At 37.1% G+C, this 15723-nt stretch overlaps 1 protein-coding gene across 1 annotated transcript; it reads right to left on the minus strand.

Annotated features, from left to right (window-relative positions):
• Positions 1 to 8009: 8009 nt before the first annotated feature.
• Positions 8010 to 9718, minus strand: LOC115426852 (tripartite motif-containing protein 16-like). Its single transcript, XM_030145082.1, has one exon. The coding sequence runs from the start codon at positions 9699 to 9701 to the stop codon at positions 8010 to 8012; it is 1692 nt and encodes a 563-aa protein (XP_030000942.1). The 5' UTR covers positions 9702 to 9718.
• Positions 9719 to 15723: the final 6005 nt, after the last annotated feature.

Consider the following 15723-nt stretch of genomic DNA (forward strand, 5'->3'; position numbering starts at 1 on the left):
GTGCTTTTCTAAATGTATTTCATTGCTTTAAAAAATGGCCACTAAATAATTATGCACATTTAAGCTGTTAAATAGTCAGTATTTGTCATATGAGATGTCTTTTAAGTGTAACATTTAATGAAAAAAAAAAAAAAAATCACTGAAAGCATCGACATCAAGTAGGGCTGGGCGATAAAATGATAACAATATGTATCGCAATATAACTTTTCCTTGATAGAAATATGAGACATGCTCGATACAATTTTGATAGAATTCATTTGTCCACGCTTTGACAGATGTGAGAACAGCCAATCACAATTAAGTAGCGCTGCTCCGAACCAGTCACACTAGAGCCATATCAAGTTAGGTTGACACACACAGCACAGTTGTAAGAGCAGCTGCAGCACACATGCTACTGTTTGGGCTGCAAATGAGTGTTCCCTTGGAAAAAAAATATGAATGAGAACTCGGGCGACCAGGTTACTGAAAAGTAGGGTATGAACTATTTTAATTTTGGCGTACAACAGAGGCATAAAAGCCGGGAGTCGGATGGTCAAAGCTTTTTGTTTCACTTACTAACACTAATATATATTATATTATATATTATAAGACAGGGGTCAGTAAATCTTAAGATGGGGGCTGGGGGGAGATGAATAATACATAACAGCGGAGGGGGGGTAAATGTTAGAGCGGAGGGAGGGACTCCTCTACAAATATCACGACTTGTGTATTTCTCTCTCTCTCTCTCTCTCTCTCTCTCTCTCTCTCTGATGATGTGATGTGTGTCTTCGCAACTAACTTATGAGTAACGGAGAAATTAAGCTTGACAATAAATAGTGATTTGATTTACATTGTGATACATGTTGTTATTGTTTGATATGAACAAAATTATCATGTATGTCAAGTATTGAATGTAGCCTATATCCTTCTGAGACAGAGGAAAGTGAAATTTTTTGGTTTTTTACATTAAACAACTGTCTAGATTGGAAACTGCATAATGTGACAGTTTTTTCCAGATACACTTTTCAAATTATTTTTATTTGTTTATTGTTTTTTTTTTTTTTTTAATGGAATGTCTTTTTCAATGGACAGATTTTTTTAAGTAAAACTGTCAAACTTTTGTCCCCTACAGAAGACAAAAAAGCATTGATGGGTCTCAGGAGGATATGCCAAAAAAGTAATCGGCATCATATCAAATCATAAAAGTATGGTATCGCCCAGCATATATGCACTAATATTTGTGGTTTAAAAAAAAAAAAAAAAAAGGACATTTTCATTAGGATTTCATAAGCAGGCTGTACAATCCAAACAGACAAATGAATGGTGGATAAACTGATGTAGTGTACGCTCACCAAGGAGACCATCCTCCTCACTGGAGTGTGTCATCTAATTGAACTCCAGCTGCACGAGGGCCATGAAGCTGGATCTTATTAAGGCACCAGGCATGAAGGATAGATCCCTCTCATATCTGTGTTTTAATTGCCAGCTCTCCTTTATAATCAGATTAGCCAGAGAGAGCAATGAAGAGCCTGATAAGACAAAGGAGTAATTGAATTAGAAGCAGAAGGAGGAAAAAACAGAAGAGGCCGTTTGTGAAAGAAAGCGGTGATATTATAGTGACAGGTTGGGAGTATTAGTGATTCGGAGACAGAAAAAAAAAGTCAAGTGGGTGAGAGATGTTCACTAATTGTCTCCCCTTTGATAACCATGTATTGGCTGAGTCATGGTGCCAGCTCTGAACAGCGCTGTTGGCTGGAACTGGGCATCATCATTCTGTTTATTACAGGGTTATTGTTATGGCAACCTCTCCGTCCGCCTCTTGTGAAGATAGCGGTTATCAAACCCACTCATCTTGCTGATGAAAGAATGGAGATGACTGTTATGGCCTGATTTAATAAACAAAATAAAAGCAGCTCTGTTTTATCTGTGTGGATGCAGGTTTGGTCATGCAGACATTAAATGAAAGCGCTGGTGGAAAATGAAATGTGGTCGCATAGATTTACATAAAATATGTATTGCAGACAAACCAATATGTTAGAAAGCTCTATGCATAATATTAGTACACTGTACTTTATATTTAATTAGATATTTGTATAGTAATACAGCGGTGATCATGACCTGCAGCTTCCCATCAGCCTACGGAATACGCTGAATAATATATGGGTGCTTTTATGAAACTGGTCCTAAAAACAGGACATGGAGGCTAAAAATTTAAACCAGATGTAGACTAATGTTATGAGGCAAGTTTGGAAGCACTTTGGGTCTATTTTAAAAATACTTATTGAGATAAAAGAGAAATTATTTTTCAGATAAAACACATTTTTATATTATTGGTAATATGTCTATGAAGTATTAGTTAAACATTAAAAAAATACTGACTTCATCATTTATAAAGCATATTTCTGACATGAATACTCATTAATATATGGTTTATCAGCACATTTATAAAGGTTTTATTCATCATTAATAAGCACATTAGTTAAACATTAACAAATACTGAATTCACTCATTTATGAGTCTGGTTTTGACCAACTCTATATATAAAGTGTCATGAGCAGTGGCGGCTGCTCGTCTTTCAGACCAGGGAAGCTCATTGTTGGCTTACATCAAAACAAAACAAAAAAAAAGTCAAGTTATTTAAACATACATTCGGCCCTCCGTTCCTTTTTAAGAAAATGGTTAGTAACCTTATCGTACCACGTAGGCGTCTTTTCCAGGGACTGGACCAGTGTCCTCTCTGCTTAGATTGCCTTGGCCCATTGTGTTGTGGGTGTAAGACTTCAGCCTTTTTAAACAACAGATGCTCCTTTCACTCCGACCTAGCCGACAGTTTGATTGATTTAACTATCTACAAAACGATATTAAACTGGAACAAGAAATGATTAAATTATGTAACTGAAACAAGAAAATAGTGAAATTATGTTAAATTGAAACAAGGAAGTACAATGAGTGGGTTTTATTTACAGTGCAAGAAATGAACGAGTAATTTCGTAGTAGTTTCTCTCTTGATTTCACAGCAGAATGTGCGACGGTATTAAACTGAACTGTGTCAGTGAAGGAGTAGATCTGAAAACAGCTGTCAATCAAACGGGATTCAGCCTTTCGACCGATCCTCCAATCAGCACGTGGGATTCTGGCGTTCAGCCCAGCCGAGCTCCGCCCACAGCTCCATTCATCTCCAGAGATGCCCGGGGGCAGGACAACATCGTGGCATTTATCCAATTACCGTCCAGTTTTGAGGCAGTGAAAAAAACTGTTCCACTCAGTCCCATTGAAGCCCAGAGACGCCCGCAGTCTACGGACAAATGCACTGAGCAGAGATCAAATGAGAAAACAGCGCAACGGGAATGGAGGAGAAGTGAACAACATCGAGTCTGTTGATTAGTGATAAAGCTGATTTGAACGAACTCATCTTTAAGATGAACGTGTTCTAACACATTTATAGTCAATAAAATGTCAACACAACCGTACATATTTAACCGTTTAATTTTTGTAATTTTAGGGGAAGCTGGGCCTCCCTTGCAGTCTATGAGAAATCACCACTGGTCATGAGATAACTTTTTTGTTTTGATCTGGCGCTGCTTAAATAAAATTTGATTGACTGAGTGATTTGATTAGTTTTCCCCTGTAAGTCGCTTTGGAAAAAAGCGTCTGCCAAATGCATAAACATAAACATTTATAAAGCATATTTCTGACATGAATACTCACTAATATATGGTTTATAAGCAGTTATAATGGTTTTACTCATCATTAATAAGCTCATCTACAATGTGTTTAACCCTTTCATGCATAAATCACTCCAGTGGACAGTCCTTCTCCAGCTGTTCTCTTGTATATTAATGGGTTTTGTTGTTTTAGTTCCATATCAGCCAACACAGAGGACACTTACGCATCATCTTATATCCTCACATTCATACCATTACTGTAACTTTGCTGCTCTTGATGAACCTGATCTGCACTAACATGTTTGAGTGTAAATCAATTGTTATTTGTCAGACAAGAAGTTTTTTTTTTGCACATTATCTCGATGAAATGAGGAATTAAGAGCATTAGAATATGTTAAAATGTGAGAAGACATCAGATTAGCAGCATTAAACATGTTTTTATTTCATTGTTTTCATATCCCTTTCTGATATTGGGTTTTAAACACATGTTTCTTTACTTCAAAGATTAAATGCATGGATATTTTTGTAACTCCACAGGAAAAAAAAAAAACTGGATCGCATTGTTTTTTTCATGCCTGAGGAGGAATAAAAACACTGAAGAAAAAAAAAATCTTGACTAAGCTTCTCACAATTAATACATGAAAGGGTTAATGATTTCATTTTCATACTTTAAAAATTATGGATTCAGCGTTTAAAAATTTGTGTATTCCATCACTTACAAACCAGTTATAATGTGCATTTATGGTCGCACATACACTATTCAGACATGTTCTAATGGTTAGTGAATATGTTCGTAGGTATTTTATACTAAGTCACACATTTATTTTCCAATAAATGTCCTGTAAAAAGTTATTAATACAGGAATTCATTATTTCAGGTAGTTCATAAAGCACTTATTACTCATTAATTAAGTATATGGTGTGAGCTCATCTAAAGTGTGCACTAGCTACGCCATATAAAGCATTTACAAATGAGATTTTCTGAATCTGATTCTGAATCCATAATTTATAAAGTATGAAAATACACTCATTAAGCACATTGTAGATGAGCTTATTAATAATGAGTAAAACATTTATAACTGTGCTTATAAACCATATATTAATGAGTATTTATGGCAGAAATATGCTTTATAAATGATGAATTCCGTATTTGTTAATGCTTAACTAATGCTTCATAGTGTGTACTTATTACAAAGTGTTACCATATTATTTTACCTTATATTTAAATACAAAAATCTGTATGTAACACGGTCAAAAGGACACAAAAATTACGCACTATGTTTTTTTGTTTTTTTTTTAAATATCTCTTTATTCTCTCACATGTACATTTTGGGAATTGAACTAATTATTCTAGGCACAGTGTTTCATAAAAATGACCGATGTTGAAAACTCATTCGTGATTTATGTGCGTTTAACTGGGCAAGTTCTGCATATAACGCAAGTGGACACGATAGGTTACATACAAAACCTAGAATGAGACTGAGATTCATGAAAAACCCATATGTCTGGATTAGAAAAAAACACTAGAATCATCAAATTTAATGCAGTGTCTTTATTTAAAGCGCTATATAAGACCATTTACAGCGGTGTTTTCCAGATCAAATGCACTGACACCTAGGTAGTTTTTCATGTCCCAGTTTTGTTCCTATTTTTGGCCTCAATATTTTATTTAAAAATCATTAATTACGGGATGGCTCAGAGCAAGAGTATAATTTTTTTTGCATTTATCTGAGGTCATCATTAGGTACATCCTGGGCAGAAATATGTCTAAATTTCTCTTTTATTATTGGGTCTAAAAAAGCTGGCAAAGTGCCAAGTCCCTAAATGTACCAAGTTTCGTAGAAGCATCCATGTAACAACACTGTGTGGTGAGACTCAAAATATACACTTTTATCTGTACCTGAATGATAAAAAGACTGAGATCATGTTGTTTGGGCCTGGTGATTCCTGCAAAGTTGACATTGATCTGGGTCCTTTGCATCAATATTTGACACATACAGAAAACCAACGTGGGTGTATGGCAGGACGGTGATCTTAAAGTTAGTGCACAGATTAAATCAGTGATAAAGTCCAGGTTTTTTCAATTGAGACAGTAAATCATTTCTTCCTCTGCATCATTTTGAGATTTTAATCCATGCTTTTATCACAACTTGCTTAGACTACTGGAATGCACTTTATGTCGGGTTTAAACAGCCGTCACTTGTTTGACTACAGCTGGTTCAAAACGCCAAAAACTCGAGCCAAAAAACGGGCTCCCCGATTATTTTGGAATTGATTTTAAAATTCTTCCATTTGTTTTTAAATGCCTCAATGGTCTTGCCCCGCAGTATCTGTTTGACCTGCCCCAGGCGTACACTCCTTCACACTCTCAGATCAGCCACTGTTAAAATAACAGAGTTAAAGATTCCACTTGTCATTCTTAGCCGTCTTATCACCATTTTTGTTTTCTTGAATTCTTTCTGTTCTATATATAATGTACAAGCGCCCTCTACTGATGCTACTGCAGACCATACGGGGATTTTCCCACATAACCTTACTAGTCTGCAGTAGCCTGTTATATGGTAAGTTCATGTACTGAGGTCTACTTCAAGGTTATCATTGTTAACGAAAACTAACGAAATGACGAAAACTAGAATTGTAATAACATTTTCGTTAACTGAAATAAATAAAAACTATAATTAAAAGAAAAAAAAAAAACAATAACTAACTGAAACTGTATTGTGTGCTTACAAAACTAACGAAAACATATAAAAATTATGGATAAAATTCCGTTTGTTTTCATCTTTGTCAACGTCGGATTGATACGAAATCGATTTATTTCCCTCAAGCAATTTTAACTGCTGGCACCATATGATATTTAACGGTCCGTCACTTCTCATCACTTGTCGTTTAGAGCTGTCTTCTGGTCTTCACTCTACTTAGAAACATGGAGACTAAAGCTGGGAGAAAGCAGCAGGGTCCTGTCTGGGATTTATTTGAATATGATGGAGAAGAAGAGAAAAGATATAAAAAAAAAAAAAAACTAAACTAAAACTAAGCATTTAGAAAATAACAAAACTAATAAAAACTAGCAAACTTGCTCTAAAAACCAATTAAAACTAACTGAATTAGAGGAAAAAAAAAAAGTTAAAACTAAATAAAACTAAACTATAATGAAAAATCCAAAAATTTATAACCTTGGTCTACTTAAATAGTTGAATAAATAGGTATTGTTGATGGAAAAATTGCCTTTGCAAGAGCTTCATGCAAGTAGAAAGTTTCAAATACAGTGTGACCAGGGTGCAATTTGTCAAAAAAACAGAAAAGTTTTTTTTTGTTTGTTTTTTTTTGTCGGAGCAGGGGTGCAGTCCATAACTAATGTAACTAACGCTGGCATGAAATGAAAGTGAAAATTTACATACATTCAACGTCCAACTCCCAGATTCTTTTCCTCTATTATACAGCAGATCTTACACAAAATTTTCCCAACTTCTAACCTTTATCCACTGGACCCCCTCCACTGCTCTGGACAAATGTGTCCATTTTCCTAGATGGTGGACATCCATCTATTGATCTGGATCATCCAACATTTTCAGCCAGTTTACACAACCATAAAAAACCAATAACTGTTAATAATCAGATAAATGGAATAATCAGATATGATACGTTTACATGCACTTCAGAAATCATGGAAAAACCGTGTTTCCGTCCATTATTGGATTTCTTTGGGGGTTTGTACATACGTAGTGATGATGAATCCAACTTCCTGTTCTGGTCTTCAGCTCATGTTTGACTAATCACTTGTGTTTTGTCTCATTTCTATTTTCTTGCACATGCTCAGATGGAACAGAATGAACTCAATCAGATGAACAGGTTTCCATGCATGAGATCCGCCTCAGTCTGAGTTGGTTCATGATCTCCACTTCTATCGTCTCCAAATCCATGTCCATGTATTTGGAACTGAACCAATCAGGTTCCACTATCATCTGAAACCCATTCCAGTCACATGACTGAGCCTGGTCAGTCCACGCTTCTTCTGTAGGAAACAGGAAGGAACAGTAGATTTGAACTCAACTCCTCCAAAGTAGAAAAACGGCTCCACTTTCTTTGACTTCCTCCAAAGCACAGACACCATGAAAGTCTTGTTGTGTCGTCCTCAGTTAATGACAGCTCTGTGAACATTGAAGATGCTTTTACAAACAGACTATTGGCTGGTGGATAGTCACATGGTGGTAACTATTAGAATCCTCACCAAAAAGTCTGAATGGGACCAAATCTGGATTGTGAGTTCAGGAAGAAAAAAAGCTGATGTGTTTTTGTGTCGTGTGGTTTAGAGACAGATACGAAAAGATTGATCTGATCAGCTGGATCAAAGTCAACGATGAGTTTAATGGAATTTAGGAAAGTGGGCAGTGGATGCAACAATGACAAACATACCCCCCCAACGAAACCCAAACCCAACTCCAGCATAAAGAGGTTGAGTAAATGTGGTCTGGACTCTGTGGATCAGAGTCATGGTTTCAGAGACGCTGTAGAAGGACAGAATACCTGCTGTGTGATCCAGGTACACTCCGATTCTGAAGGGAACTGGACCTGGGACAGAAGAACTGACACCATTATGATAGAATTCAAGAGAATCATTGTCACAATATAAAGCCCAAGATTTGTCATTGTTTCCAAATCTACATTCATCAGAGGATCCTTTTCTCTTAATATCCTTATATGTGACTGCGACTCCAATTCTCTTCCCACTCCACTCCACTTCCCAGTAACATCGACCAGTCAGACTCTCTCTGCTCAGGACCTGATGCCAGCCACTGAATCTGTCTGGATGATCAGGATAGTTTTGTTTTTGTTTCACAGTTACTCTTTTTTTCTTCTTAGACAGTAACAGACGTTCATGCACTGTGTTTGGATCCAGTGTGATTTCACGTGAATATTGTAAGAATTCTGCTTTGGTCTGTGGTTCCGGTTCTAGTAGAACCTGTGTTTGGGTGATGCTCAGTGAGATGTTGGTCCATTCCTCTGTCAGACTGAGCTGTAGTTTATCTATGAGCTTTGACACAGCCATTGTCACATGCTCAAAGTAACTCCGAGGATGGATGTGGATGTGGGATGAGTCTGGATCCTCTCTGAGTTTGGACACTGATAGATACTGGAGTAGAAACTGGTTGTGGTCGTGTGTGTGTGACAGTTTGTCCATCTCAGCATCTTTCCTCCTCAGCTCACTGAGCTCCTGCTCCAGCTTCGACTCCAGCTCTTTGACCCGACTCACTTCAGTTTCCTCCTTGAATCTGATCTGCCGCTCCACATCACACCTTCTTTCCTCCATCAGTCGGATCAGCTCAGTCAGGATCTTGTGGTTCTTCTCCACTGCTTCATCAGCACAGCGACTGATGGTCTCCGCTTCCTGTTGAAGCGCCTTCACATCTTTCTGTTTGTCTTTGATTCTCTGCTGGATTTTCTGTCGACTCACCTCCAGCTCTGTCTGCCTCTCAGTCCTTTCTGCTGCAGATGAGACTGTGTCGTGGCCTTTATGTTTATCCACAGAGCACAGATAACAGATACACTGACGATCTGTGCGGCAGAACATTTTCATCACCTCACCATGACGAGAGCAGATGTTCTTCTGGAGTTTCTCCAATGGATCAACCAGCTTGTGTTTCTTAAAGGCAGCAGATTCATAATGAGGCTGAAGGTGTTTGTGGCAGTAGGAGACCAAACACACCAGACAGGACTTGACAGCTTTCCGTTTCCTCCCAGTGCACACATCACAGACCACATCTTTAGCTCCACCGTAGCAGTGATCAGCAGCAGCAGGTTCTAGTCCAGTCTTCTTCAGCTGTTCCACTAAATCTGCCAACATGGTGTTTTTGACCAGGACAGGCCTGGGTGTGAAGGTCTGTCTGCACTGAGGGCAGCTGTGGATGTTCTTCCCAGCCTCTCCATCCCAGTGGGTTTTAATACAGCTCATACAGTAGCTGTGTCCACAGGGAATAGCCACCGGATCCTTCAGTAGATCCAAACAGATCGAACAGGAAAATGTTTCCTGATCCAGCTGAACTCCTTTCTGTGCCATTTCAGCTTCGTGTCTCAACGACTAGTTCAGTTTCACTGAGTCAAAGCAGTTTGAGCTCTGATCTGTTCAACATGTCTGGATCCGCCTCCTGTTGGCTCTGCCCACCTGTAAACTGTCAGATCTACAGGGTAGGAGTCGAGGTCATGTAAGGACAGAGTGGAGCTGCTGTGTTTGTTACGACACAGAAGACAAACCAGTTTTTCTCAGTCACATAGACCAGTTCTGTCAGCTGCAAGTGATGTGGGGCCAAGTCCAACATAAAGTGCATTGCAGTCGTCCTAGTGAGTCGTGATAAAAGCAAGGATTCAAATCTTAAAATGAAACAGAGAAAAAAATGGATTAACTTTTTTGTAACAAAATTTTAACAAAATTTTCCCTTTTTTTTGTGGTACATAAATTTCACTGTCATCAGCTTAAAAATGGAATGCAATTGTGGAAAATTGATCTTAGAGGAAGCAAAGGAGGAAGAGAAGAGGGCCAAATATGGAGCCTTGAAGTTCTCCACATGTGAGAGGTAAAGCATATGACTCAACAGTTCCAACATGGACACAAAAACATCTGTATGTTAAAGAGGATCTGAACTAGTCTAAAGCCACACCCTGAATGCCCACCCAGTTCTCCAGGTGAGACAGGAGAACCTGATGGTCCACTGGATCGAAGGAGGTCCAACAGAACCAGAACAACACAGTGACCAGAGTCTGTAGTGAAACAGAAGGCCCGATCTCCCATGATCAAAAAGTTGGTTTGAGGCAGTGGTGAAGGAGGTTTGTGTTGTGGGGCCGGAGGTTTCAAAGTGTATGTGTGAAGTGTGGGGAGGTCATTACGGTCGTCAGGGGTGTTACCATGGATGCACTGGTAGGAGATGAGGGCTGTCTTCTAGTGCATTGGTTGTCAACCGGGGGGCGCGGACACTCCCGGTGGGGTTACAAGCAAATTGGGGGGTCATGAGCGATATTGTCTTGGGACGTTTGGAAGGAGAAAGCTGAGAGGGGGGCATTCAGGTACAAATGGGGTGTGTTAGTGACTACTGTTGTACATCACTTGACACCCCCCAAGTAAAGACCCTCTGATATGTTCCCATTGATGGACTGTAATGAAGACTCTGTTAGCATTGTTTGCAGTTACTTCCTGTGGATCCCATAGAGTAGGGCTTTGCAGTCATCGAGCCTTGAGGACAGAAAGGCGTGGAGGAGCTTCTGTGCATCTGTAACAATGAGGGAAGGACGGAGCTTGGACATGATTTTGAGATGAAAGAAACATGTTCGGTCGAAACATGGGTCGGTCCAGTTTCACACTGAGGTCGGTAACAGTGGTTGACAGTGGGACCTTTTGACCGGAGACGGAGATGATGGTTACGGAGGAGGCCTGGACCTGGTGGAGGGTGGCCATCACTGTGGCTTCGGTTTGGGTACTGTTTAGATGAAGAAAGTCCAACTTCATCCATACCTTTGTCTCCTCAAGGCGGGTAGTGAAGGTGATGAGTGGAGGTAGGGACCATGATGATGCTGATGCTGATGAAGGTGGCGAGGTAGAGGAGGGGTTGGGGTGGGCCTTTAGGTACAATTGTGTGTCATCAGCAGAACAATGAAAGGAGATGCCTTGAAGGTGGATGACACGTCCCAGTGGCAGACTATGCAACGAAGAGGAGTGGGCCAAGGACAGACCCTGAGTATCTGCCCATCTCCAGACCTGGAAGCTGCGTCACGTGTCCTCAGCAGAAGGCCAACCTCAGCACTGATCCAAAGCTTCTGGTTCACCTGGACAGGAACAGTCCTTCTGATGGTGACCCCCTCAGTGCACCTCCTGATGGAACCAGTGACTGATGCAGCAGACTCCTCCAGGTCACCTTCTCTGTTTTTTTTTTTGTTTTTTTTTTAACTGTTATTTCATGTTTTGTTTTTTTTTTTTTTTTAATCATTTTATTCAGTTTTTGTTCATTTTGTTGCTATTCTATTTAATTTTCTGACAATCTTGTTCTTTTTTGTCCATTTATTTGCCTTTTTGTTCATTTTATTGATTATTTAGTTGATTTTTGTTATTCTTTAATATTTTCTAGCAATCTTATTCATATTTTGTCCATTTATTTGGACTTTTGTCAGTTTTGTTGTTTAGTTTTTGTTTATTTAGTTTTGTTTTTTTTTTTCTGTTATGTCATGTTTATTTTTTGTTAATGATCATTTTATTCATTTTTTTGTTCATTTTGTTGGGATTCTATTTAATTTTCTGATAATGTTTATTTTTTGTCCATTTCTTTTTTTTTTTTTTTTTTTTTTTTTTTTTTTTTTAATTTTGTTGGTTAGTTTTTGGTCGTTTTTTTTTTTTTTTTTTAATTGTTATTTCATGTTTATTTTTTTGTTTTTGATCATTTTATTCTGTTTTTTGTTTTTTTTTTTTCCATTTTGTTGTGATTCTATTTAATTTTCTGATAATCTTGTTAATTTTTTGTCCATTTATTTGCCTTTTTGTTCATTTTATTTATTATTTAGTTCATTTTGTTGTGATTCTTTAATATTTTCTAACAATTTATTCATACTTGGTTTTTTGGTCATTTTATTGTTTAGTTTTTGTTAATTTGTTGTTGTTTTTTTTCCCGGTTATTTCATGTTTATTTTGCTGTTGATCATTTTATTCATTTTTTTGTTCATTTTGTTGCTATTCTATTTAGTTTTCTGACAATCATGTTCATTTTTTTGTCCATTGTTTTTTTGTTTTGTTTTTTTTTTTTTTTTGTTATTTCATGTTTATTTTTTGTTGTTGATCATTTTATTCAGTTTTTGTTCATTTTGTTTCTATTCTACTTCCTTTTCTAATAATCTTATTCAGTTTTTGTCCATTCATTTGCCTTCTTTTCCATTTTGTCGTTCATTTCTGTTCATGTTTTTGGATTTTCTGTCTATTTTTATTTGATCAGCCTCACGCCATTGGAGTTCATCTTTGATTCTTGTTGCCTTGTCTCTTCTTTTCGGTACTTTTTCATGGTTGGTGGTGTGTCTGGTGTAAAATGAAGCTGCTGTTCCTCTTTCTTCTGTGTCTATGGGTTTGTTTGAACCAGGTGAGACGCCTCCAACATCATCCAACCTCAGGAATGTTCCACATTAATGATGACTCACCGGTTCATCAACATGTTCTACACATGAAACACACTCATCAGTCCAACAGAAGCAGATTCTCCCCCTCCCACCAGACTAGGGGTTGTTAGATCCAGCATGAGCTACCATGGCAAGCGACGAGTCCTACACCAGTCTTATACTGGGCCCAGTCTCTTTACCTGGGCCATGGTCTCTTCTCCCAGGCATTTTACATGTACTGATAGGATTAGTGGATCAACAGGTATTCAGCATTTAAGATCAGTAGATGATTTTGGTTGCCAGTGGCTGTTCGGGTCTTTGAGGGATATAAAATTTGACTATATTTCAGTTGTAAAATTTCATGTGGTCTGATAAATCCAGATTGTCCCTGCACTAGAGTGACAGATCCATCATACCTAGTGCCTAAAGTATAAGCCTGTGGGGGCAGTTTATGATCTGGGGTTGTTTCAGTTGATCAGGTCTTGGTTCAGTACCAATATGTGTCAATAAAATGAACCTGAATATACTGAACGACCAGGTCTGAACATCAGTGGATTTTTTTTTTTTTTTTTTTTTTTTTTTAAGGCTTCACTTCCACATTTATTAATTAACTACAGTGTAAATGTTGGATTCAGAAGACATCCAGTTTCTCAGAGTCAGAGTAGGAGGGACAGTGGAATAATATTTGCTGATTAGTCCAGTATCTACTCTTTTTGTTCTTTTTTTTTTTTTTTTTTTTTTTAAACTTTTTTTTCCTTCATTTCAAATTATACACTTACACAAACATGTACCCATACACAGGGAACTACACAGACACAACATATACAAACAAACCATACAACAGACGTACCAACCCCCCCCCCCCCAAAAAAAAAAGAAAAGAAAAAAAAGAATGATAAATAACGTTATCAACTCCTCTTTACAATACAGTGGATTTTTTATTCCCTGATGAAACAGACTTATTCCAACATGACAACACCACACTGTAAACCCCAATAAGTTAATTTAACAAAAAAAAAAAAAAAAAAGTTGAAACTGATTACACTGAAATTTTTAAGTACTGGTACTCTAAACTCTACCCTTTAAAAAATTTAAGTAATGAGTAATGAAAACTTGAGTGTATTAAACTTAAATGCTTGATTTGACTGGAATTGCTATTTTAAGTCCAACATACTAACTGCTAAGTTAATTTAACTTAAAATTTGTTCCAATGTCAATTGCTATGTATAATCTATAACTTAATATAATTAGTTTATTGTACTCAGTCCAAAATTTGCTTAAATTAAACTCTTCTGCAATATAAATTGTTTTGCACAAGTATTATACTTAATATTATGTAGCATGGATGGAAATTTGGCAGGAAGTTAGCTTGCTATAGTGTACCAATGTAGGTATAGCTATTATTTTGCAAAGCTAAATGACTTGCATTGAACAGACACATTTCAGATGAACAGTAAAGCCATTGTTGGTCCTATGGCTCTGACTCATGGTGCAGTTCTAAAAAAAAAAAACAAAAACAAACACAAAAAGGCCAATATACATTGCCATACACACATTAAGTCAAAATTAACACTAACACCACAACCCTGCTGAACCCCTGCACAGAAAAATAACACATTTTCAACAACATGCCCAATATCCACAAAGCAATGCAGAGATTAAAAAAAAAAAAAAAAAGGTGTGGTCATGACTAAAATTTTGTGATTTAAATCCATTCAACTTAAACTGTTTTTGTACTTTTTTTACTATGTCTACAAATTAGTAGAATATAGTTAACATTTTATAGTAATGTAATACAACTGAAATCATTTAAGTACATTGTAATTAAAGCATTTTAGTAAATACAAAGTCTGGGTTTACAGTGCAGGACTCATCAGATTGTCAAAAAGTGGTTCACAGATCATGGGGCATCATTTTCACACATGACTTTGACACCACAGCATCCTTAGAAGGTTGAGTAGTTTTCCATGGAAATGTGACAAACACACATCTCTAAATAAGCAGTTTGCATTTGTTTTTTTCTTTTTTAATTTTCACTATGTATTTAACTTAGTAATGTCTACATATCTGTAGTTTGGATGAAGTTCAAAGTCGGGCCTATCCATTGTTTCTCTTCCATTTTGATTAGTCACTTGTTTCTTTCTGCGTCTTTTCTACATTTTAATTACATGAATGATACTATATATCCACAGTTGAATCAGATATCACACCAGGCAATTATTTAAGTTATTATATATTTGACTTATGAATATTTAATGTAATTTTGAGGCAGAGACACAATAAGTAATGGAACTGCTTTCCCATGTTTGGATAATCTTATGATTGAGGCAGCTCTGAAAACTAAATTGCACAATTTAACATTTATTACTTAGATTTAAACTTATCCCATATGACGATTAAAATGCGTATATGAGCTGTTTTGATACGTTCTGTCAGTGACCAGTGCAAAAAAAAAAAAAAAAAAAGTTTTCTATGCAATCGTATTACCTCATGACTAATGAATCTCCAAATCTCCATATTTGTTTCCATAATTCTCTAAATTTGGCATAAAAAGTCTGATAAATTTGTTCGTCCTTAAAGAACTTTGTTTCAGCTGAAGAGGTCTTAGTGAATGTGTGACCGAGGAGGCAGAATGTGATAAATGTGTTGTTTTTCTTGGGGCCGGGAAACCAGACAGTGGTGTAGTCCTGAGTGTCAATCAGATAAAGTTGTTGTGACGACTCACAGAAAACAGTAAAACCACAGTGTATTACCTCCTGCACTGTAGCCCTGATATCTGTGTCTAAAACCACTGAAATCCTTCATAAAGTGTGTAACCTGTCATCAAAACCTGTTTATTTCAAACACTGGCAGCACAAAGCATGTTGTCTGTTAACAGTGTCCAGGAGTACCCCTTTACCACTTATGTTAAGAATTAATAACAACATTTAATTACCATTTTACAATATGTTTTT

This window comes from Sphaeramia orbicularis, chromosome 10, assembly GCF_902148855.1.
Source record: "Sphaeramia orbicularis chromosome 10, fSphaOr1.1, whole genome shotgun sequence".
Lineage (NCBI taxonomy): Eukaryota > Metazoa > Chordata > Actinopteri > Kurtiformes > Apogonidae > Sphaeramia > Sphaeramia orbicularis.